Consider the following 23977-nt stretch of genomic DNA (forward strand, 5'->3'; position numbering starts at 1 on the left):
ACCCTACTTATAGGCTATCAAAAGCCAAATCCTACATGGAAAAATGTCCATTACGCCTATCAGGAGCCTACAATAGACGGAGCCTGTATTCACAGGCTACATAGGCTTGCATAGGCATCGTTTTTTTTTCCAGATGAAGCAAATTACGCGAAGCACGGAGGCTGAGTATGGTCACGTGTCACACAAATACTCAAACCTGTGACATAGTCGTGGGCTACACGTGACGAAGCTAGTGCTCAGAACATGTACAGCGTATACACCGAAATCATAGTATCGGCATTATGTACGTATGGTTGCTGTCAAGAACATAAGATTCTGTGCTTTTTCAATTGGCCGTGCAGTAAGTAGTTGGGGTTTGATGCGGCCGAGCGCCTTACGATATTTGAATTTTATATTTGGCCATCTACGCTCACACTGCCACAGGTTCACCCTAAATCACGTGATGATTTAGACAAACAAAAGAAAAAGCCTCGGCCTTCTCAGTGAGAATCTCAGTTCCTTCTCAAGGCCTGATGACCTGGCCAACGTGACTTATGGTGTTCGTCAGCTTCTTCAAGTGGAATCATCGGTTGATGCCTCTCCGGCTCCGATCATAGCCTGGAGAGGCTGTTCTTGCCGTTCCCTGATGTTTCAAAATTCATCCCTGTTCCCTCAACCGGAATTAGTACATCAGGGTTGCGATTCGAACTTACGCGCCGAGTGTGCATCTCAATGTCAGACAGGAGTGCTCGTCCCTATGAACAACGGAGTTACGTTTCAAATTCACTTGTCTTGGTGCTAACGACATCTTGTTTAAAATCTTCTTCGCTGAAGATATTCTGAATATCGGGCGACTGCGCAAGCGAATTCCTCAATTGCAATTGATCTTCTGGGCTGGCGTCAGTGCTGCGTCACCACGGGACGGGCAACCCTCGGGCAATACGTAGAAGGACATTCTCCCCGAACATTCGTATTGTGAATATAGGACATTGCCATTTCCTGATTGGTAGTTGACATGTCGACAGGTGAGTGACTGGCCCAAAGGGGATCAACATGAGGTACTCTTCTGATCGTGAGGAGCAGTTTAAGCCCAATTGTTTGGATCAGCTTATCTTAGCAACGTCAAACTATAAATCAAACTCTTTGATTCGTTCTGCGCACTCGGGCATGGTCACAGTGGCCGAAGTCTCACGTGCCAAAACCCTCAACTTGCTACTTTGCAAGTCCAACTGAAATAAAGTTCGAACACTATGCCATAATATGTAGTCGGTCTCCTGCGGAGTACGTACCTCCCGCTGATTGTTTATCATAGGAACCAGCAAATTTGATCTTCTGAGCGCAGAAGCTCTGATCAGTCCCGGCCCTTCTACTATATAGAGGGCAGAAGTTTACTCATTGAGTAATCTCAACGGTCCTTAATCCACCCACCATGGATTTCCCTGGTCAAACGCAAGGAATGGGTGCAGCTCACGATCAGTCTGCCGGCGCTGCGTTGAAGGATGAACTTCAACCTCATCTACCGTTTACCTTCTTCGATCCAGCCAGCATGCACGAGTTGGAACGGACAATGACAGCACGGTCTACTCGGTCCCACCACCGTCCACAAGACAAATCTCCTATTCCACCTTTGCCCAAACCTAAAACGGTCGACAATCGTAAATCCACGATATCTATTGCCATGGAAAGCGGCAGTAGTGCCCATGATGGTTTTGATTTTGAGCAGACTTTGAAGGACCTCGTTCGACGGTATGTGATTTGATACCCTGCCATCCCACCACTGGTTGTAACGTATTGCAGACGGGGTGAAGAGTCCATCAAGGCCCGTGAGTTGGGCGTCTTGTTCAGTGATTTACGCGTAGTTGGTCTTGGAGCACGTGCATCACTGCAGCCCACAATGGGCACGATGTTAAATCCCTTTATTGCGCTTCAAAATATTGCAACAATGCACAAACCCCCAATCCGTGACATTTTGTCAGGCTTTGAAGGGGTGGTAATGCCAGGAGAGATGTTACGTAAGTTCAGATTATGTTTTATTTGATCATTCGTGTGCTGACTTCCACCAGTTGTTCTGGGCCGTCCTGGTTCAGGCTGTAGCACGTTCCTGAAGGTACTCTCTAATCAGACCTCAGAGTATCACGCTGTCGAAGGTGAAGTGTGTTATGACTCCTTCACCCCTGAGGAAATAGCCAAGCAATATCGGGGCGATGTCATCTACTGTCCTGAAGATGATGTTCATTTTCCGACCCTCACAGTTGAGCAGACATTGTCCTTCGCAATCAAAACCCGCACGCCCCATACGCGGTTCACCGATCAGACCCGCGAGCAGTTTAATCGCGATGTCGTCGACATCCTAATCAGAATCTTCGGACTGCACCACGCACGTAATACCGTTGTTGGGAACGCCGCTATACGAGGCGTATCAGGTGGAGAGAAGAAGCGTGTTTCTATCGCAGAGGCTCTGTCATGCAGAAGCTTGATCAGCTCCTGGGACAAGTTTGTTACATATCAATTCATTGTCTGCGATGAGCGCTCATGACTTGTAGTTCCACCCGTGGTCTGGATTCTTCGACAGCGTTGGAGTTCATCCAGGCACTTCGCATTGGTACCGATATTGGTCGGATTACGACAATCGTCTCTCTTTACCAAGCCGGTGAACAGTTATATAACTTGTTTGACAAGGTATGCGTAATATCCGAAGGTCGGATGGTCTATTTTGGGCCTGCAAAGGAGGCGCGCCAGTATTTTGTAAATATGGGATATGAGCCTTACCACCGGCAAACGACTTCCGATTTTCTTGTTTCCGGTATGTATTGGCATAATAGTTCTTATCATAATCTAAGATTTCTCAGTCACGGATCCAAATGCGAGAAACTTCCGGGCTGATATCAAAGGACCAATACCCAGAACGGCCGAGGAGATGGCAGCTTACTTCCTCGCATCTCCGCTAGGGCAAGCAAACCGTCAATCGATTGATCATTATCGCGACCACCACGTGGGCAAACCCGAACGCAGGGAGGCATACAGAGTTAGTGCTGTGATGGAGCATGCGCCTCATGCGCCCAAGAGTAACTCTTATACGATATCAATCCCTATGCAAGTCAGGGCAGTAATGGTCCGCCGGGTTCAGATAATAAAGGGCGATGTCGCGTCCCAAGTGGTGCAACTTGTGTGCGTATCGATTATATACTCATTGTCGATATAACATGTTGATGGCATCCAAGTGCACAAATATTCCAAGCCATCGTGATGGGCACCGTCTTCTATCACCTCCCTGACGCCACTTCTGGTTACTTCTCTCGCGGGGGCATCTTATTTTTGTGTGTCCTTCTGCATTCTTCTGCCCCCGATGTTTCTAATCAGTCCACAGTGCATTGTTTTTTGGCGCCTTGTCCGCTATGGCAGAAATACCCGCTCTCTATGCTCAACGTCCCATAGTTCTCCGTCACCACAAAGCAGCGATGTATTATCCTTTCATCGAAAGTCTGGCTCACACGGTCGTCGACATACCAATTACGCTCATCATCCAGGGCATTTTCTCTGTACTTCTCTACTTCTTGGTCGACCTCCAGAGGACAGCAGCGCAGTTCTTGTCAGTGATTCCCTGTCTACAAGTCTACGGCACAGATCTGATATACCTTTCTGATAGCATATTCTTCTTGATAGTATTCACGATGACGACTGCGATGAAAGGATTTTTCAGGCTGGTCGCTGCTGCTTTTAAAGAAGAGTCTAGTGCTACATCAGTAGCTGGCATTGGTGTTTTAGTCTTCTCGCTATACACGGGTTATACCATTCCTCGGCTCAGCATCCCGGCCGCCCTGCGCTGGATTACTTACTTGAATGTAGGATGTCGTATTTTTTTTCGAGTGCCATGCTGAAACATCTTTTCAGCCTCTCGGGTACGGTTTTGAATCATTGATGATGAACGAATTCCACACTTTGAACGGGACATGCTCCACCTTAGTCCCTCAGGGTCCTGGGTATGAAAATGTATCGCTGGCTAATCAGGTTTGCACCACAGTCGGAGCTCAGCCTGGAATGCCAACTGTCGACGGTAACGCCTTCACCTACCTATCTTATGATTACAAGTACAGCGATCTTTGGCGCGTAGGTCCCAATTTTATTTTTTGATGTGAGTCGTGGCAGCTTAAATTATTTTCTATCAGAATTACGGTGTTATCTGTGCATTCGGTGTCGGCTTCCTTCTGATGTTGCTCTTCGCAACCGAATTCAACACGGGATCTGCATTTGATTCTGCTGTCACTCTTTTCAAACAGTCAAAAGGCGCAGGATCTGTTGGACCCGCCAATGTACGAAGAGATGCGGAAAAAGCGGGACCATCAGCACCTGATGAAGATGAGGAAAAAGCGGGACCACCAGCACCTGATGAAGACACGGAAAGGCAAAGAAGAGTATCTGATGGAAAGAAGAAACATACGCCGCCAGATATCTTTACGTGGCACCATGTGCAGTACGTCGTACCAATTTCAGGGGGACCAGAGAGGAAGTTGTTAGACGATGTCTCTGGTTATGTCGCGCCTGGAAAGCTCACCGCCCTCATGGGTGAATCGGGTGCGGGGAAGGTTGGCGTCATCTTACTGCTCAACCTCGCTGTAGACTGACAAGACCGTGATAGACTACTCTGCTCAATGTCCTTGCCCAGCGTGTCGATGTTGGTGTTGTCTTAGGCGATCGTTTCATCAACGGACAACCGCTCCCTGCAGATTTCCAAGCACAAACGTAAGTAAAAGTCAAACAGTCGGTGGGCAACACTAAAAACCAGTTCAGGGGATATTGTCAGCAGATGGATACCCATCTGCCCCAAGCCACCGTTAGGGAAGCTATTCTTTCCTCAGCTCATCTTAGACAATCGGAATTTGTCCCTATGGAGGAGATTCGAGCCCAGTGTGTCCTCTTTCACATCATACCATTGACAGTTCCGACTAATATTATTCAGCGTTGACAAGTGCATCCAAATGTGTGGCCTCGAAGCCTATGCAGACGCAGTTGTAGGCACGTTGGGTGTTGAACATAAAAAGCGCACGACAATAGCTGTTGAACTGGCCGCGAAGGTATTTACGTCTTTGAAGGTTTGCATCCTCTTCGAACTTAACGTGTCAACAGCCCAAACTTCTTCTTTTCCTTGATGAACCTACATCTGGTCTCGATTCTCAATCAGCTTGGGCCATCATAACATTCCTTCGTGAGCTCGCCGATAGTGGACAAGCCATCTTGTGCACGTGAGTCTTGTATATGTCTGATAGCGTCCACAATCTGAATTCGATTAGCATTCACCAACCTTCCGGGGAGCTTTTCCAATTGTTTGACAGACTTCTCCTCCTTCGCAAGGGCGGCCAAACCGTCTATTTTGGTGAAATTGGGGAAAGGTCTTCTACGATGTTGAAATATTTTGAGCGTAATGGAGCTTCACCCTGTGATGAGGATGCCAACCCGTAAGTCCTTTGTTGGTTCAGGCATTCATGAAATTGAGCTATGGCAGTGCGGAATATATGCTTGATGTCATTGGCGCTGGAGCGACCGCGAACACATCTGTTGATTGGCATAATATCTGGCGACTTTCGCCGGAAGCTGCTGCCCTTGAAGACGAGCTTGGACGCATTCACACCGAAGGTCGATCTCGTCCTGTTGTTCAGACAGAACTACGCACACAGTTTGCTACTTCATGGAAGCACCAGACCATTGCTCTTACACAGCGCAACTTCCAAGCATATTGGCGGAATCCGACCTACTTGATGGGAAAGCTCGTTCTCAACATCGCTGGTGGTCTATTGATTGGTTTCACATTCTACAATACGAAAGATTCCCTCCAGGGTACACAAAACAAACTCTTTGTATGACTTCCGACATTCGATGAAGTGGCTTTGTTGGCTAATTGGTCTCAGTCCTTTTTCTTAGCCACGATTCTATGTGTCCCCCTTTCTCAACAGATGCAGGCGGTCTACATCGACATTCGGTCGATTTACGAAGTCCGGGAGCGCCAGAGCAGGATGTACAAATGGACTGCTCTCGTCACCTCTCAAATCCTCGTCGAGATACCTTGGAACATTTTCTGCTCGTCGATCTTCTTTGTTTGCTGGTACTGGTCAGTCGGATTCTACAACGACCGGGCCGGATACACCTACCTGATGTATGGAGTCATATTCCCGCTTTATTACACGACGATCGCACTCGCAATAGCTTCCATGGCTCCAACTGCATTTATTGCTTCATTGTTGTTCAGCACGCTCTTCGCATTTGTCGTCATATTGTAAGTCAAATTTCTTAGCTGATATCATCGCTGCTTACTGATTTATGGTCTAGTAACGGTGTCCTGCAGCCATTCAGTGCGTTGGGTTGGTGGCGGTGGATGTATAGGGTTTCGCCTTTTACCTATCTCATTGAAGGCCTTTTCGGTCAAGGTTTGTGCTTAGGTTTTGGCTTCGGCATCGAGCTCAACCTGTTCTTAGCGGTCAGCGGACAGGCGATTGTTTGCGCATCGACGGAACTTGTTCCAATTGTTCCTCCCTCAGGACTCACGTGTGCTAATTACATGGATCCTTTCATGTCTTACGCGGGCGGATATCTAGCGAACCCCAATGCGACATCGAACTGCCTCTACTGTCCGTTCCAGACGACAGACCAGTACATGTTTACTGGATTCAATATCGAGTATTCTCACCGCTGGCGTGACGTTGGTATCATGCTTGGTGTCACTTTGTTTAATGTGAGTTGCATCCCTTGGTACTCTGGGTGTTCACGAAAGAATCTACTTTCCAAGGTCGCTGCAATTTTCACTCTCACCTACGTATTCCGCATTCGGAAGGGTAATATTTTACCTGTGCTCAAGCGCAAGTTGTAATACAAGAATCATGCAGAATGAAATGTTGGGGCATATGAATGATACCATGAAATTAACGGTATGTACGTATGTATATAGTCCGTGCACTGTTCTACCTTGTTGTAATTGAAAAATGGATTGCAATGGGCATTGGGCCCCTCGCTTTCTGAAGTGTAATCCTATCCGTAAACACTCACTATATCGAAGTACCAATCGCACCCTCCTCATATATTGCGTCGTCGAACCTCAAAATAGAAGAATCATCTTTCCTGCGATATGAACCCAAGGATATATTGTTTTCCTGTAGCGATGTCTTCTTGCTCTTGACCGAGAAGGACCTGAAGTACTCAATAACTTTTTGGGTGATGTAAAGGGCAGGCCAAATAGCCCTCCGCCACAAGCTGGCTCCAGGCTTGTGGATTGTACTGTATGGTTGTACAGCGATAACGATCCACGTTGTGACAAAAGTCAGCAGGAAAGACACCCAAACATAGCGTGTGATCGACTCTAGGGAGCCGGGATTGATTTCGCGCACGTTCATCCCAAAGACCGACTGTTCAATCAGTGAGCGCTCCTATTCGTGTTATACATCCAAACACGTACAGCAGTAAAACTGGCGGGCAAGAATATCATGGTCAGGTATGATATCTGCAGAAGGCATGAGCTCTGTCAGTGCATATGTAACATGTAGCTACCAGCACACCTGTTTCATCGCTGCAGAGTCTCGAAGGGTCGCCCTCGTTAACTTGAACGTTTGACGACTATCCTCGATGTTTACAGTGGCGAATGCCAAATCTGTGGCATTTTTTAACCGATTGATGAACATCGAACATCTCTTGTGTAACCTGTCGATTTCGGAAAGGAGGTTCTTGCATTCTCGTTGCATCAACTCTTCTGTAGTACCCTTATTGTGTGAATTTTCCATTGCAGGGTTTGGAGACTCCATAACAAATGTGACCGATAATTCGAAATCATGAAGGAGGGTTTGATACTGGAGGAGGTGCGCCTGAAGGCTGTGAAGGGTATAGTTGAGGTCGAACATGGCGGTGAAGTCGTGGCCGTTCAAGATTACCTCCTGGATATGATGAGCATTCCCCACAATTCGGACAGACTGCGTACATACCACATTCTTGATGCGGTTATACAGCACTTCGAATGCCTCATCCCACGCATACAGCGCGTACCACAAGATTGCCAGAAAGAAAAAGGTTGGATCTTCAGATGCCTTGAATATTTTATTCCAGTAAACACTTCCACCTGCGCGTTCCATGACCTGATGCAAGCGCTCGGCAGTAGTGCGATCATGCAGCACAGGATGATACGATATGATTGTAGCGGAGTCCTTGCTTCGAATCATGTGGATTGCCAGAAGATCGATGAGAAGGTCATGGACATGTTCGCCTATGAAAGGACTCAGACAAAACTGTCCGGTAAAAGCAAGTGCGAATTACCGTCGTCTAACTGAAGGGGTAACATGACATCTATGGTATCTTTCTTTTTCCGTTCTGTATGTTTTGTGATGAGAAACGGTCGACTATCGAACAAATGACAGACTCATACCGGATAAGCTAGGACTTAATTGTGGCTTCCTTTTCTTCCCCGTGGTCCGAATAAAAGGAAGGATGATTGTGATATCTACCCAGAACAACAGATTAACAACCCCTGCCAGGACCAAAAGGTAGTCATTAAACGTACGATCCCCCTCTCCATGTCGAACATCTTCCCGGTATCGCGAAGGTATCCAGTTTGTGGAGGATGAAAAGAAAAATGGCTCGATGTTATACCTAAAAAAGGCAGTTTCAGTGCCGAAGTTGAAGCCAGCCCAGGATTACGAACTTTGTCCCTAGTATCTTCAAGACGGATTCCGACAAGTTGTCCACGAACAGCGCTCTAACGGAGACGTTTTCCCGAACCTGATTGTCACTCATTAACAAGCTTGGTGAGACGGGGTAAGCACAATACTTTCCTCCTTCTCTAATTTTGACCAAAGTTCGTCTTCATTCTCAACGCGATGCAGCTCATGTGTTTCGAATTGACCGTTGTTCATTACGTCAATGCCATATATGATGCACGGGTCGCTGCGCGGACATCGTTTTAACATCTCACTTCGTCCCACTGGAGTTGCAGTCCAGTTGCCGAAAAGCTCTTGCGGGTATCCACGCCATTCATGTTTGCCCTTTTCAAATGGCGGGTCAGAGGACGAAAGGTCGGTGTTGAAATCTACCCAAGGCCATGGTCCCGAGGGTGCTGCATGACGATATCTGAACCAAATCAAGGACACATCCTCCTGAATATTTGAAACGCGAGAAAGATGGAAACTCTCACACTGGCACTGGAATCGAACCTGTTCGCCTGTCTAATGCCGCACTTGATGCGTTGCCGTATGACATAGGGAACAGGTAGTAAAGGTCTACTTAGTTTGTGCCTACTGGACTGGAGGGGGTGTATGTAGCTGTGGGCGAAATGTTGGCGCGCATAAAATACTCATGCACTAGCGCTGGTACCGAGTCGCACACTGGTTCGGATCTCCATCAAATTTAGCCGGTCAGCGCTCATTGACCAGGTCACTAACAGCTCGAATTAGACTGGTTTGCAAGAACGCTCAGGTGATAGTCGAGGTCCAGCAATGAGGTTCGCTACATATCCGCACCTCATATTACCTAATGAATCAAGGAACTGCAATGCTTCTGCCTCGTTGGTGCTGAGAAAAAGTGTTGGCTGTACATAGTACTGCGGGCGCGATAACATCCAAATTTGCTTTCGTACCCTTGATCCCCTCTATTATAGCCTAGTCCGACAGCGCCACCGTCATTAAGCCTCGTGCTTGCCGGGCCTTGTTATCGTCGCATATATCACCTCACACGGCCGCCCACTCTCTAGCCATGTACTCGGTTAGTGCTTATGAGGAGTCACACGAAAGTTTGACTTTATAGAGGCTGATACACATTGGTAGGGACAGTAAAAGGCCTTTGCAGTGTGACAGTCAGGTGGCGATTTTAAAGACGCAGTTGGTTCCAAAAGACGATCCGACATCAATGGGTGAATGAATATCTGAAACATGGGCTCACGCCTCCAGCTGGGCTCTGCCTCTTGGATTACAGGCTCCGACCTTAATAAAATATTTGAGTAGAACATAAATCAACAATAATACTCTTCTCGTCGCAGTCCTTCATATGAACCACATCCGCTGCGGCAAAAAAAGAGCCGGATACAAAAGGTCCCAAAAGCCCTGGGGCCTTGGAAGGCCAGACCTAAAAACAGCGAAGGCGATTTGAAATCAAACATAATGGCCTTCATCACACGGAGATATATTTGAAGTGACCGCTACAATCCATCGAAAAACGGTCCAGTAAACAGAAAAAACTCACCTTGCATCCCTAAACTCGAAGACACCCAGAAAAGGAGAATGTCAGTGCACAGATTTCGGCAAAACACCATTCTAGACATGTAGCATGGATGCAGAATGATTAATGAGCTGCAGTGGAGAGGCGCTACCGGCAGTTGCACTTAGCAGTAGCCGAGAAGACACAAGCACCTGCTAAATGCTATGTAACATCCGCCATTTGCGCAATGACAACCAAACGAAACCGTACACTCATCAATGATTAATGATTGATCATCGATCATGCGTGTAGCACGTGCCTCGGCAGCGAATTCCTGCTGTCTGTCGATACTATATCATTCAGTTCATCTGGGATGCCTGATCGCACCCCAAAAGGTCACAGTCATACCCCAGGCTGGGTAGAGAGGGTGCATTCGCAATAACTCCTTTTCATATCGTAAAACGCCTTAATTAAAGCCCACGAGGTAGAATGGCGAAAAGCTGACACCATGAATCCCGACACATATGGTAACATTCTACCTGGCGTCAATGCAATGGTGCACACCATAGGCACGCTCCTCGATAATACGCAGTGCAATGAACAGCCACGACAAGGATTTCGTAGACTCATCTAGGAAGCTATGAAAAACTTAATCGCGATACTGGTGAGCCCGAGTTACCTTCACGGCGCGTCGTTATAAGTTGCACTGGCCGTCCGAATGTGCGAAGTGTTCACTGACAGTTAACACAGCCAAGGAATTACAGATGTTCGCCCGTTCGTCTACATTTCTGCAGAGGACCACATGCCTGCTATATCGGTGCGACATAGACACCAAACTGGAGGCCGAGGAAAATCGACGACATCATGAAAGATCATCCACAGTATCAAGTATTCGGCCTCGTGAGGATACATCGTCGCGCGGATACCTCCAGACGCTGACTTGTCGTGATCCATGAAATACGCCCTGAGGCGAGGTTGATACTATTCCGCCCAATCTCTTCACGTTCTCGGCGTGGATGCACGCATGCATGCAGTACTTCGTACCGATGCTAGCGTCGATCGTTGGCTGGCTCGGAACGAGGGCGTTCTCAAAGGCGACTGAGCAGACACCTGCATTGCCAAGCTGCTGGGCGTGCCGCCAATTCAGGTCGACTACTTGGGGAAGCTATCTGCGCTTCGCTGGATCTTGCTAAAAACGTGAGGGGACCTTGGGCGTACGCGCTATGAGGGAGCCGATTGGATGGTCGAAAGGGGGGCCTAGCACTACTCGGTCGGATTCTTAATTTGCTGATATGATAGAACATTGTTCACTGCCTCATCCAAATATGGATTTTCATTATTGAGAATAATATTGCTGGTCGGCCAAATCCTATTCAATAAATAATGTTCTTGTTTGTCCATCCGTGGGATCGGTATCTCCTGGAGGTTGACCTTGCAGATGATGAGATTGGACCGAGCCCTGAAGGCCTGATGGACCACTGTGACAAGTTACCTGGTAGTTCGCCTGTAGCAGAGGAGTCACTGGAACCTCAATCACGAGCATTGGGGTTGATGGCTCACCTGGGACAACCTTTCGGTTCATTTTTGCTACAGAATACAACAGGATCATGTTGGACGATAGCTTCACTGCACAAGTCAAAGGCATAACTTCCATCGACACATGGAGGTCGGTGCCGTGAAAATACTACAGGTCCATGTCACGGTTCACCTGCCGCACAAACCGAAAATTTTCGCTCGCTAGCACTGTATTTGAGCGGCCGTAGTTCGCCTCGAATAGCCTCCAAGTTGGTGCATGTTTGCGAAAGAGGATCGCGCCGGATCGTGACATTTAGAGATATTATGGCTTCTATGAGCTACACGTTGGAGCCTGCCGTCAAGACAAGTACTAGAGATAGTGTAGCTGTATGCATAGATAGTGTAGACCTGTTCGGGAGAGCAAGCGCATCTTCCAGGAAATCCACATGCAATTACGGTCGATATCGAGCCTATCAGAGTGAAAAACTTTCAACGCTATCGTACTATTTTTGTCCAGACTTACCCTGGAAATTCGCCATCTGGTCAAATGACCATATTTTGTAAAATACTGACACACGGTGCATTCACTGGTTGCACAAAAGACACAACGATGAGATTAATTGACATACTGGTATAGCCCAGAGGCACATCAGGCATATCTGTTGCAGCTTACTCTTTCAAATCAGGCTAGGGTTGGCCCATCCTTTGAGCTGCAAGCAAGGAAACGTGTCGGGAGTGACACAAATTTACGGCGTATGCTCGATCGAGCTTCCAAATAAGTCGCGGCAAATCGAAGTGCATGATGGCGTCCACCATACGACCGAGACTATACCAAACAAAGATGACAGTGGTTGTTCGACGGGTCAAAACTCTGATCGGTAAATATAATTGCTCGTCCGAGACTATACCGAACAGAAATACGAAATTCTATGATGACAGCTCCAGACTGATAGTGCATGCAGCTCAGCGCTCATCCTAGACTATACTGAACAGGGATATGCCCGAACGACACTCAATACCGAACCTTGAGCTTGCTTCATGTTGAAAATGGCCAAGTCTGTACAAAATTTGTAGACTCCGCGCAAAATCACCTCTGGGCGTATCTGTGATCGGAAAGTTCCGGGCAGTCAAAGGTGTATCTACTATCACAGCCACCCTGCCGCGTCTACGCCACCGTATCTCGTCATCCTTGGGCTTGCCGTCACAGTTCTAGTCATTTGGAAGCAGGACATTGCAGCTGTAGACTGGAAACGACACGGTGCTGTGGTTGACAAGCAGGTAGGAAATAAGCAAACACTAGTAGCATTAGACACACAGGCAAGCGAAACTCTCAGAGATGCGGCATAGTGACCATTAATATTCCGAAATAGATCGGCTCGCAATCGATAATGAAACTATGTTACTATTCAAATGACGTTATTTAGTAAAGGTTGGACCCCGTGCGCAACTTAGCTCCAGCAGAACTGGCAGAATAGGTGTGTACGACATTCCTAACGATGACATCAATCTTATCCTCATTACAGTGAAGAGATCATACCGTTGCGTGTGCCCAGATCAGAGAATATGCTTTCTACTTCGCCTGCATGTCCCAGATGCATTCGTCATACTAGCAAAGACCTTGAGTGGGTCAATTTCGAAATTGATTGCAAGGTTTTTCCACCAAGAAAGGCCGTCCGCTTGGCCGCTAGCAAATGGACCTACTGGCTGATACAGGCCTGCAGGTCATGCGAGAGTTTTTCGCCATTATATCCACTTTGCAACGTGCGACCTACCTGCGCAACAGCAAGTTTCCAGTTACATCTCTGCGAGTCTGGAATACTGCCAGATTCTGCCAACTCCCTTCGCGCGAGTAGATCCAGCACAACCAGTTCTGCCAAACCGATTGGCACGACTGCCAAGTTCTGCCAACAAAAATACCACGAATGCCGCCATCTTCTCTGCGTCTTGCTCGTAACTCTTGACGCCAATCCCGCTTGCTCAGTCCTGGGACCTGCAGCCTAGCTATGCCGTCGCTGCCGGTTGATTTCGTTTTTGGAACAGCACATCAAGGTCTAGCGCCAGATCTCCGTCGCGCCAGTCAACATCCCCTCCCCACCGATTCTTCTTGTTAGTAATCGACATTGGTGTGGCCTTCATATTCTTTCTCCAGTCATTCCACTGCATCCTGGATTTTTCTTCTTTTCCTAGCTTGCAGCTCCACCTGATACACTACCCTGCTATACATGTTCCCATCATGTTGGTAGTCATAAATTTATATTGCATCCCCATCCAGCAAACTAAAGACACGAAAGCCCAAGTTTTTTCATGATGAAAATTTCATCATATGTAAAGGATAAAACGCTGTCAAGATGCTACACTACACACATGAGGGTGACGCACACGAGGGAAACGATGACACCAGGCTGAAGAGGCCAGATAGTGCCCCAAGGAATGCGGTCGACCGTAAACGTCGATGCGGTGACTCCAATTGAGGTCACGGTGTCTGTCGGCGCCGATGTCCGTAGGCTGTAGGAAGTGAAAGCGCGAGGGGGTAATGGATGGCAGAACAAGCGGTGAACTTCGACTTAGGAATACTTGGCGAGGAAATATGCTTATTGAGCGGTGGTTGAGGTCTTGCCACTACTAGTACTGATTAGTAATTACATGTGTTCAGGGACTCGTTGTTGTGGCCGAGCCGCACTATACGGTTTTCAAACTCGGCTATGATAGGGCTGTTATCCTTCCTCGGTTGTCCTGTTCGGAAAGGGCACCCCCTTTTTGATTAACTGTGGAACGATGGGCAAGCTATGTCATATTTTAAATTTCTCACTTTCGTCTTGAAGCGAACAAGATGGAAGGGTATAAAAACCCGTCATCCTTCTCTTCTACCGCATCTAACCATTCGCCAACTCTGCTATGGAGGTCAAATCAACAGTTGTTAAGCAGCACTCTCAGCACTTGTCGTCGGATAGGACTTGGGTAGACCTTTTTCCATCCAAAATACGTCCTTACCTCTATCTGGCACGAGTTCACAACCCTGCCGGAACGCTCTTGCTGTTCTATCCATGCGGTGAGCAGCTTTTGTAGTGTTAGTTTATTGGTCGTTGACTTGAGCAATAATAATTAGCATGGTCGGTCACCATGGCTTGCTACGCACACGGCGCGCCCGTCTCGACGATGTGGACATATGTTGGGTTGTTCCTTGCTGCCGCCCAAGTGTTCCACTCCGCTGGCTGCGTGATCAATGACATGTGGGACAAAGACGTTGATGCTGCCGTTCGTAAGTGTTACATTCAGTCAACCTTGTGATGGCTCCCACTAATACTTTTACTGTCAGCGCGAACAAGCACGCGGCCCTTGGCTTCGGGTGATGTCTCAATGTTCGGGGCATTCGTCTTTCTTATCCCACAGCTGGCTCTTGGCGTCTGGCTCTTGATGCAGCTGAATGAATACAGGTGTGTTGTATTTGTAAAAAAAAAAACCCCCGTTGGTCGCCATATTTATCATTTCTATTTTTTTTTCAAGCTTGCGACTTGGACTTTCGTCCCTGGGCCTGGTGGTGTTGTATCCTGCCATGAAGCGTGTGACCAATTGGCCGCAGGCGGTGCTTGGTATGTTATACTGAGTTTCAGGACCATCGCGGTGATTGATGTCATCTGATAGGCTTGTGTTTCAACTGGGGAGCACTACTCGGCGCGGCTTCGGTTGTTGGTGCAGTTGACTGGCATGTGTACGTGCCTCTGTACCTCGGCGCTGCCAACTGGACGATTGTGTACGACACTTCTTACGCTCGTCAAGTAAGGACCTTCTTTTCCTTCCGCGTTCTTCGGCTCATGCAGCGAAATTAATTCAGGACAGAGATGAGGACGCCAAATATGGTGTGCGCTCGACCACGATCATCTTTGGAGATCAAATCCGCCCTATTCTCGCCATATTCTCCGCCATTGTTTGTTCTCTGGTGTCGTACGCCGGGTACTGCAACGGGCACGGCTGGCCATTCTTCTGTGGTGTTGCCATGGGCGCACTTCACCTCGCCCGACTCCTCGCCAGGACAGACTTTGAAAACAAGGAGAGCTGCGATGCTACCCTCCTCAGCAATGCTTGGTTCGGCTTTTGGGTTTGGGCTGGAGCTTTCGCCGACCTTCTTCTCACAACCCAGTAATTCTAGATGCGATGACTTCTTTTCTTTCTCTTCTGATTTTTTTACTTGCCATACACATTATGATGCGACCACGGAATATATTTTCTGGTGACGACCACTGGCATGTCTCTCCATGAGGCCAAGCATGAAATAAATAAAAATGAGAATGGCACCATCTTGTGGGGCACCCGAACTGAGACATTCTGCGCGGAAAATTCGGCCAAGTAGTACCTTTGTTACCCTTCCGAAAATTTGAAATACTCCCGCTTTACAAAGCTTCAAAGAACCAAGTACGTACATGCAGCGTAACGTACTGAAATTAAGGACGTAATGCGAAGATCTCGCAAACCTTGTCAGCTGCCAATTTGGCTTTGACTTACCCGAGTAGTGGGAACAGCGGCGTCAAAAACCTCGAGCTCGCCAACGCCAACGATGATTTAGTATTTAACATTCGAGGCGATGGGTATTGATGCAAATGGCACGCTCAATTTTGCTGATGGGCGTACGATGCATAACCATGGTGCTAATCCAAGATGTATCATGCCATTCGAGCCTGCTCCAGTTCAACCAGCGATATGATAGCATTCTCGACAGCAAAAGGCTATATTTAGATGGGAAAGTGAACAATATTCTATCATATCAGCAAACAATCAAGAGTCAGACGAAGCAATATTAGGCCCCCCTTTCGACCATCCAATCAGCTCCCTCATAGCGCGTACGCCCACAGGTCCCCTCACGTTTTTAGCAGGATCCAGCGAAGCGCAGATAGCTTCCCCCAAATGGTCGACCTGAATTGGTGGGACGCTCAGCAGCGTGGCAATAGATACCAACGCAGAAGGCGTCTGCTCGGTCGCTTTGGGGAACACACTTGTGCCAAGCCAGCGGATGACGGACGCTGGCATCGGTACAAAGGACGGCATAGCTGCGTGCATCCACGCCGAGAAGGTAAAGAGATTGGCCGGAATGGTCATCGGCCTGGTCTCGGGGTCGTATATCATGGCTAGACAAGATAAGTCAGCGTCTACAAGTATCCGCTCGGGGATGCATCCTCACAAGGCCGAACGTGCACTGCTCGATACTGTGGATGCTCTTTCATGATCTGGTCGATTTTCCTCTCGGCCTCCAGTTTGGTCTCTATGTATCGCACCGATATAGCAGGCCTGTGAAAGTCCTCCGCAGAAACGTAGACGAACGGGCGAACATCCGTCATTCCTTGGCTGGGTTTACTGGCGGCGAACGCCTCGCACATACGAATGGCTAGTGTAACATATGACGATGTGCCGCCGACGTGAAGGGTAACTCAGGCTCACCAGTATCGCGATTAAGTTTGTCGTAGCCTCCCAGATGACGTGCCTCGACCGGTGTGATCCCCATGATAGACTTGAGCAAGCCCACATAGTCCTTGTTGTGAAACAGTGTATTGCGTCGTGTATTATCGAGCAACGTGCCTATGGTGTGCACGACTGCGTTGACGCCAGGTAGAATATCAGCATATGTGTCGGGATTCATGGCGTCAGCTTTTCGCCATTCTACCTTGTGGGCTTTAAGCGGTGTACAAGATGAAAAGGACATGTTAACGCACCTTCTCCACCCAGTCTGGGGTATGGCCTTTTGGGGTGTGGTAAGGTGACCCAGATGAACTAAATATGAAATCATGGTATCGACAGATAGAAGGAACGAGTCCAGACATACCTAATACTGGTGACGCCCATACCCCGCGCAAGAGCAGCCTTGCACACCGCAGAACCTATAGTAGAACTGGATTAGGCCAACAACCGGACGAAAACAACGAGGAAGCTCACCGACGAACCCATTACCACCCACGACAAGAATTTTCTGGGCAATAGCGGACATAGCGTCAAGACTGGTCCTGCAGGTAAGTATAATAGCAACCTTATTTGAATTTCAAACTGTTCAACCTAAAAATATCTAACCAGAAAGTCTCACGTCAGTATAAACCTGCACATGTTTATGTAATATAAGCAAAATTGAAATTCCAGGGAATTACCTTGAAATTTGTACTAACGGACAGTCGTACCGACTCGTACGGAGGTCTGTACTAGACCGTCGACCACTACTAGTAGTGTTCCTTCGCTGCCTATGATCTTGGAGAGACCATGCTCGTGTGCGCACACTATGCATAATATTACAATTGTCCTTGCAATGATTCTGAGCTCCAAATCAACCGTCACTAGTCACTAGTAGCGTTGCGTAGTCTCCTCCAGAGTGACCGGATCACTAAAGATGGTCGTTACTTCAGAACATACTTACTTGAGATCTTTTTGTCGGAGTCGACCTAATGGCCATGGGCGTCCAAGTGGTGGGAGAACCTACTATGGAAAGTTGAAATGACCTTCGAGCCTAGGCTCACGATGTGAGCGATACCACCAAGCTATTGATCGATGCAGTGACTATCATATACTTATAGTACGTCCGTGTTGTTTAACTTGGTGTTTCATCCTATTCCATTCCTCCGAATCCTGTTTTGCAGATCGTGACCTGCGCAGATAGAGCTGCGTTTGGGTTCCTTAGGGCCAGCCAACAAGTGTCACTCCGAGTATTCTTATACATAGTACATACGTCCCACAACACGACATCGTGTCCTCCGCAGCTGCCAAGTGCTCACCTTGACATTAACAGCGTTGACTTCTCGTGATCAACGCACATGTCCGAGGCCAGCTCATACCATCATGACTACCACGGTCATCCAGACACGCGCTACTATGCTGATCCCGGGGAGCACCCATCTAGCTCCGTACACAGAAACAGATACAGTACTGGTCCCAGGCGAGTGCGAGACGTATCCTGGATCAGCCAACAGCCTCCATCTCCAACTAATGACCCGTATGCGCGATGGCACCCGCCTTCATCCGACCCTATAGACTTCCCCACACCTGTATTTCCAGACCAACCGCTCCCCATGGCACATTCCTCCCCCATGATGGGACGTGCTCCATCGCCTGGCATGAGAATGCCTTCCCCGATGATCGGAGAATACATGACTGTGGAGGACCCTGAGTATGATGAGGAAGAGTTACCGGAGGACAACGAGGAGGTTGACTTTGATTTCTCTAACGCTCCTCAACACCACACAGACGGGCTGAAAGGTGCACGGCGCTGGGTCGGGGGCTTCGTCAAAGGCCTCCGCAAGTTCCCTGGACTGCGCAAGCACCCGCACAGACCATCACCATCGAATGACTTTGTACCGCCGTCACTTGGTGCTCATCATGACGATGATGTGCAATTTCCAACTATAGCGAGCCTGCGTTTGCGCCCACTCACACCCACTGGAATAGCGCAGACCGCAGAGTTGATGAACATGCCCCAACCCCCGTTGTACCCGCAACCATCGCCACAGCATCATGCATATCAGCAACAGCCACATGTGCATAGACCACCTCCCCCAGCAGCGTCATCGCCAGTGTATGCTCCTGGAGCGGATGCTGTCCCTCAAGTCCTCTCAACAGTTGATGAGCGCTCAAGTGAGCAAACTGGAACACACGAGACACATCCGCACCCACATTTCTCCGCTGACCATACTCATTCTCCCCGTACTCATACGCATGCCCAGCCACATTCACGTTCACATTCGCGTTCACATTCAAATTCCCATTCGCATTCACGTTCGCATTCAAATTCCCATTCCCAATCTCATTCTTTAACTGTTCAACCTGTCCACCCCAACACAACCTTCACCGTGACTGACTATGTCACTGTTCCCTCGCCTCGGCAGTTCACTCCTCCCCGACCTACGCCCATCAAGCGCTTTCTACATAACCTCGACCAGCTCCCCTGGGTTGAGCACGAGCAAATCGTCGATGCCTACTTCCCCGGCCGTTCCTCCCGCCACCGCCGCCACCCAGAATCGCCCGTGTATGAAGGAAAAAAACCTGTAGCATCGTGGTACAACAAGCGGCAAAATTCCCTCCCGCAGGGGATGGGTGTTGGACCGAGCAGCGCGTCCCTATTGTATGGATGGCCGCCACAGATGCAAAAGGCTTACTCGCACCAGGGAATGGTTCATCCACAGTTCCCAAACGGGTATGTACCTGTACAGCCCGCGTTTGTATACCCTGCTACTACCTTCTCTCTACCGCCGAGGATGTATTAGGCATCCGGTGCGAGTCACTGTCGTTTTTGGGTAAATACGATGTGTCGTTGATCACCCATAGTTGATTGAGCTGTTTCAGGATCATTGTGGAATATGCCGGTCAACCCACTGTTGTTTTCGATTGGTTTGATACACGCATGTTAATCACTTTAACAGTACTTTGAATTGATTGCTTTTTAGACTGATGAGCATCTGAGAGGAGAATATGATATTGATGTTGTGCAATTGCAACCCCCATGCTCGTCGCACTTACAATCCATATGTCCGGTCCTCCATGAAACTGCACCTTAGGGATGCATTCACACTTGTATGGTTATCGATCGTACAGAACTACAACGAAGAGCCTAAGAGAGTTATACTGAATAAAAAGATTTCGCATCGTGTACTTTAGTTGACCTGCAGTGGGACGGCCCGGTGCTTCCCGGATATAGCGAGATCCTAAAATTTGGACTCGAGGCTCGATATCACGTAGTACTAGTATCGTGTTTACCAGGAGCTAGACAATCGGGCACCGACTCCTCTTCGCTGAACAAGAGATTTGCACGTAGAGACGTGCGCACCTCCACGATGGTCGTAGAAGCGCACCATCACAGATCAACCCTCAAGCAGGTTCATCTAAACTTTTCATTCATCCAAAATCACATCACATCTAATCTTACTACAGAAAAACAAACCCTTCAAATCTCATCATGCCACTAAATCTGCTCTTAAAGATATCGCAAAAGGTGCGCTTTTCCAATCATTCACTTACTGATTTTGATCTCAGTCTTTCTGCACATTTTTTTTCTTCCCTCGGACAGGTCGCACTGCTCGCCAAAGCACAAAATCTCCGGCAGTAAGCACTGTCACACAGGCTCGCCTCAATAGGCGCAACACCCAAAAGCAAGTTCAGGCCACTAAACGCGCCTCCCTCATCGCTGCGACCCGTATCTTCAGCGGCATCGATGGCGCCCCACGTATCGTCGCCATCATCCCCCTTTCCGAAGACATCGACACCCAAACATGTATCCAGGCCCTTGGAAAATGCGTAGATGAAGAGATACACGGGCTAAACGAGAAAAAAAACATATGGACCATGAAGTTCGTTCCTTCAATCCCTTCATCTCACACTGATCGAACCACACACACAGAACATCCCGATTCAAAACGTCCCTCCAATTCCTCCCCGTACCCTTCGCTCGCCCATTCGCTGCTCTAGATGCAGCCCGCGCCGCAGACTATACGCTCCTCCTGCTCTCCCCGACCATCGAAGTTACCCCTGCAGGTGACACCCTCCTCCGCATGCTCCAAGCACAAGGCCTCCCTACAGTCATCGCAGCCATCCCGCCAACGACTACCGAATACATCGATGCAAAGGCCAGACCAGCAGTACTCAAAAGCCTCCTCTCCTTCATACAATACTTTGATCCCACCCAGCGCCGAGTGTTCGATCTCAGTGCGCCAGCAGACTCACTCAACACCCTACGAGCCCTCGCAGAGGGGTGTCCTGGCGAGATCAAATGGCGCGCAGGGCGGCCGTGGGTGGTAGGTGAGAGTGTGGAACGAGGAGAGGGTGGAGTGTTGAAGGTGACGGGTGTCGTTCGTGGGGGAAGACTTAGCCCCGATCGGCTTGTGCATATCCCTAACCATGGGGATTATTTAGTTTCGAAGGTGAGTCATTGGTGGGTGGGTCAATAGGCTTGGTGGATCTAAAATGGCTGTAGATTATGTCTGCTCCACTCCCTCGCACGAAGCATACTAAGCCTGGCGGCATGGATGTGGAAGCTGAGCCTGTGCTCCTTGTTGAACGCCTCCCATCCTCCGCGGACTCCTTGGTGAGCACAAACGTTGCAGACGATATGGCGAACGAACAAACATGGCCGACGGAAGAGGAGATGGCGGGTGCACTGCAAGGCACTGGGGAGGGTGACGTACCAGATGCAAAGAAAGGCACGACGCCGAAGCGTATCAGGCGCATTCCTAAGGGTATGACTGAGTATCAAGCTTCGTGGATCGTGGATGAGAGTGAGGATGAGGACCAGGATGAGGACCAGGACGGGGAGGAGGGAGGGGGGCGAATAGATGAGGACGAGGAAATGGTACTCGATGATGCACTGGACATGGAAAGCGAGCGCAAAAGCGTAGTTGCGTTCCAAGAACTTGACATGGAAGAAGAACAAAAGCAGTACGTCCTCTTCTTTCCCAATTCGTTCTTTCGCAAGAGTGACATTTGTTGAACCAACCAAGACTTACATCGTGGCGCAAGCGCTCCCAAGAAGAACAAGACGCCCAAGCTTTCCCCGATGAAATCGATACCCCACAAGATATCCCTGCACATACACGGTTTGCGCGGTTCCGTGGGCTTCGATCGCTCCGCACGAGTCCGTGGGATCCGTATGAGAATCTGCCCAGCGATTATGCACGGATATTCGAGTTCGAGGACTTCAAGCGTACCGAAAGGGACATGTGGCACGAATTGGAGGATAACGGTATTGAGGTTGGAAATCCCCGCTCATTACTGTCCAAGTAATCGCTAAAAACATTACTACAGCCCGGAAGGCGCGTAACAATCTTTATTGAGGGTGTCTCGCCCGAAGCCAGCGTGCCCTCCGAGTCGCCGTTTGTAATATACGGATTGTTGAAACACGAGCACAAGAAGACAGTCCTACACTTTACCGTACAGCGGAACACAGAGTGTGAAGGTTCTGTTAGATCAAAGGTCCGTCGTCTGTCGGTCTTTTTCCTACTTAGTCACAACTGAGCTCCCCAAAGGACCCCCTGATCCTGTGTTACGGTCCCCGCAGGCTACGCGTCAACCCCGTGTACTCTCATCACACTCGCGGCGGCGGAAAAGGCGCAAACAACGTCCACAAATTCGAGAGGTTCTTATGGCACGGCACTACGACTGTCGCGAGTGTCTACGCACCAATTATGTTCGGGAAGCAGCCGTGCATGCTCCTACGTGAGACGCAAAATCCACAAAGTGCGCCCGTTCTCCCATCGGAGAGACGATAAATGATTGACTAATTGAAACGGACAGCGCCGGAGCTCGTGGCGATGGGCACGTTCATGAATCCTGATACAACACGTATCATCGCGAAGCGAATCATCCTCACGGGCCACCCGTTCAAAGTGCACAAAAAAACCGCTACGGTGCGGTACATGTTCTTCAACCCAGGTTTGTGTTGTTCCTCTTCTTTGTTCTTTCCCCCATGCTCACACATTCTCTCTGGCACAGACGACATCCAGTATTTCAAGCCTATTCAGCTGTTCACAAAACATGGGCGGACGGGACATATCCGGGAGTCGCTTGGGACGCATGGGTATTTCAAGGCGCATTTCGATGGGCCTATTAACCAAATGGATACGGTGTGTATGTCGTTGTACAAGCGCGTGTACCCACGGTGGAGCGAGAATTGGGCGACGCTTGGTGCGAGCAGCGGGAAGGGTGATGAGATGGAGGAGTAAGTGGCGACTTTTGGCTCTGATTTTGTGGGTAGGACTGTTTTCGATGTCGAATTGCACCCATGCTTTGGAATTTGTAGCAGCAACTGGAGAGTTATTTCAGCGAGATGACTGGACCTTGCTCAGCGCGCTTTTCGCCAGACTCGTATCGACACAGACAAGTGCGTTAAGCTCATGATCATATTCACTTGGCACAAGCATGTACTCCACTCTCAGACTGGCAGAGTTGCTATCCGATGCATTGCCAAGCATAGTAGCATCAAGCATCATGAAAGAGATATGCTCTTGTTGAGAATAATGACTAGCCGTGATCTGTTGTGAAACACACCCATCCCTTGTTCCCCATTTCCCCCTCAATCCGCCTGCCACACTACCTGTGAGGATGCTGGGAAGCTTATGGTCGCCAGTACACGGAATGATGCAAACCTCCCATCGGAAGGGGTAAGTGTAATCACCATCCGCGTGATCAAGAACAACACAGGCAGTCAACCCACGATTGCAAAATCTCACCTACTGATGTTCCTGCTGATTCACCTGCGCACAAAATAAAATTAACGAGTTGCTTGGGACGGGAGAAACATGAAAGAAGACCAACTCCCTAAAAGTTTTGCGGGTCTGAGAGGAAGTAACAAAGCGAAGAAGCTACA

At 48.8% G+C, this 23977-nt stretch overlaps 7 protein-coding genes across 7 annotated transcripts; 5 read left to right on the plus strand and 2 right to left on the minus strand.

The window, feature by feature from the left end:
- Positions 1 to 1657: 1657 nt before the first annotated feature.
- F5891DRAFT_947107 (ABC-2 type transporter-domain-containing protein) lies at positions 1658 to 6838 on the plus strand (the record flags this gene model as incomplete). Its single annotated transcript, XM_041374716.1, has 20 exons — positions 1658 to 1725; positions 1777 to 1991; positions 2043 to 2472; positions 2523 to 2782; positions 2829 to 3147; positions 3201 to 3296; positions 3347 to 3568; positions 3626 to 3821; positions 3871 to 4086; positions 4146 to 4562; positions 4616 to 4719; positions 4768 to 4884; positions 4937 to 5051; positions 5104 to 5219; positions 5268 to 5432; positions 5480 to 5831; positions 5883 to 6247; positions 6301 to 6398; positions 6447 to 6703; positions 6758 to 6838. The coding sequence occupies 20 exons, from the start codon at positions 1658 to 1660 to the stop codon at positions 6836 to 6838; spliced, it is 4209 nt and encodes a 1402-aa protein (XP_041229104.1).
- A 175-nt stretch (positions 6839 to 7013) lies between these two features.
- Positions 7014 to 9207, minus strand: F5891DRAFT_1185147 (uncharacterized protein; the record flags this gene model as incomplete). The annotated part of the gene is made up of 10 exons (XM_041366524.1): positions 7014 to 7370; positions 7421 to 7465; positions 7521 to 7892; positions 7941 to 8218; positions 8269 to 8322; positions 8378 to 8452; positions 8513 to 8601; positions 8654 to 8730; positions 8775 to 9078; positions 9143 to 9207. 10 exons carry the CDS (start codon positions 9205 to 9207, stop codon positions 7014 to 7016), a joined length of 1716 nt encoding a protein of 571 aa, XP_041229105.1.
- Positions 9208 to 10495: 1288 nt separating this feature from the next.
- On the plus strand, positions 10496 to 10774 carry F5891DRAFT_946998 (uncharacterized protein; the record flags this gene model as incomplete). Its single annotated transcript, XM_041374708.1, has 2 exons — positions 10496 to 10567; positions 10625 to 10774. Coding segments are annotated over 2 exons (222 nt in total), but the record flags the coding sequence as incomplete, so codon positions are not given.
- A 3776-nt stretch (positions 10775 to 14550) lies between these two features.
- Positions 14551 to 15796, plus strand: F5891DRAFT_947069 (4-hydroxybenzoate polyprenyl transferase; the record flags this gene model as incomplete). The annotated part of the gene is made up of 6 exons (XM_041374715.1): positions 14551 to 14704; positions 14762 to 14914; positions 14972 to 15089; positions 15160 to 15245; positions 15298 to 15431; positions 15488 to 15796. 6 exons carry the CDS (start codon positions 14551 to 14553, stop codon positions 15794 to 15796), a joined length of 954 nt encoding a protein of 317 aa, XP_041229107.1.
- A 656-nt stretch (positions 15797 to 16452) lies between these two features.
- On the minus strand, positions 16453 to 17629 carry F5891DRAFT_893547 (uncharacterized protein; the record flags this gene model as incomplete). The annotated part of the gene is made up of 6 exons (XM_041373334.1): positions 16453 to 16775; positions 16829 to 17032; positions 17086 to 17308; positions 17358 to 17415; positions 17468 to 17522; positions 17578 to 17629. Coding segments are annotated over 6 exons (915 nt in total), but the record flags the coding sequence as incomplete, so codon positions are not given.
- An 811-nt stretch (positions 17630 to 18440) lies between these two features.
- Positions 18441 to 19886, plus strand: F5891DRAFT_977652 (uncharacterized protein; the record flags this gene model as incomplete). Its single annotated transcript, XM_041376724.1, has 1 exon — positions 18441 to 19886. The coding sequence occupies one exon, from the start codon at positions 18441 to 18443 to the stop codon at positions 19884 to 19886; it is 1446 nt and encodes a 481-aa protein (XP_041229109.1).
- A 471-nt stretch (positions 19887 to 20357) lies between these two features.
- Positions 20358 to 23381, plus strand: F5891DRAFT_75465 (ribosome biogenesis protein tsr1). The gene is made up of 10 exons (XM_041373120.1): positions 20358 to 20495; positions 20551 to 20611; positions 20687 to 20966; positions 21017 to 21536; positions 21590 to 22050; positions 22113 to 22362; positions 22417 to 22584; positions 22638 to 22848; positions 22906 to 23043; positions 23104 to 23381. The coding sequence occupies exons 1-10, from the start codon at positions 20454 to 20456 to the stop codon at positions 23331 to 23333; spliced, it is 2361 nt and encodes a 786-aa protein (XP_041229110.1). The 5' UTR covers positions 20358 to 20453; the 3' UTR covers positions 23334 to 23381.
- Positions 23382 to 23977: the final 596 nt, after the last annotated feature.

Source organism: Suillus fuscotomentosus (assembly GCF_016647785.1).
Source record: "Suillus fuscotomentosus strain FC203 chromosome Unknown F5891scaffold_12, whole genome shotgun sequence".
Lineage (NCBI taxonomy): Eukaryota > Fungi > Basidiomycota > Agaricomycetes > Boletales > Suillaceae > Suillus > Suillus fuscotomentosus.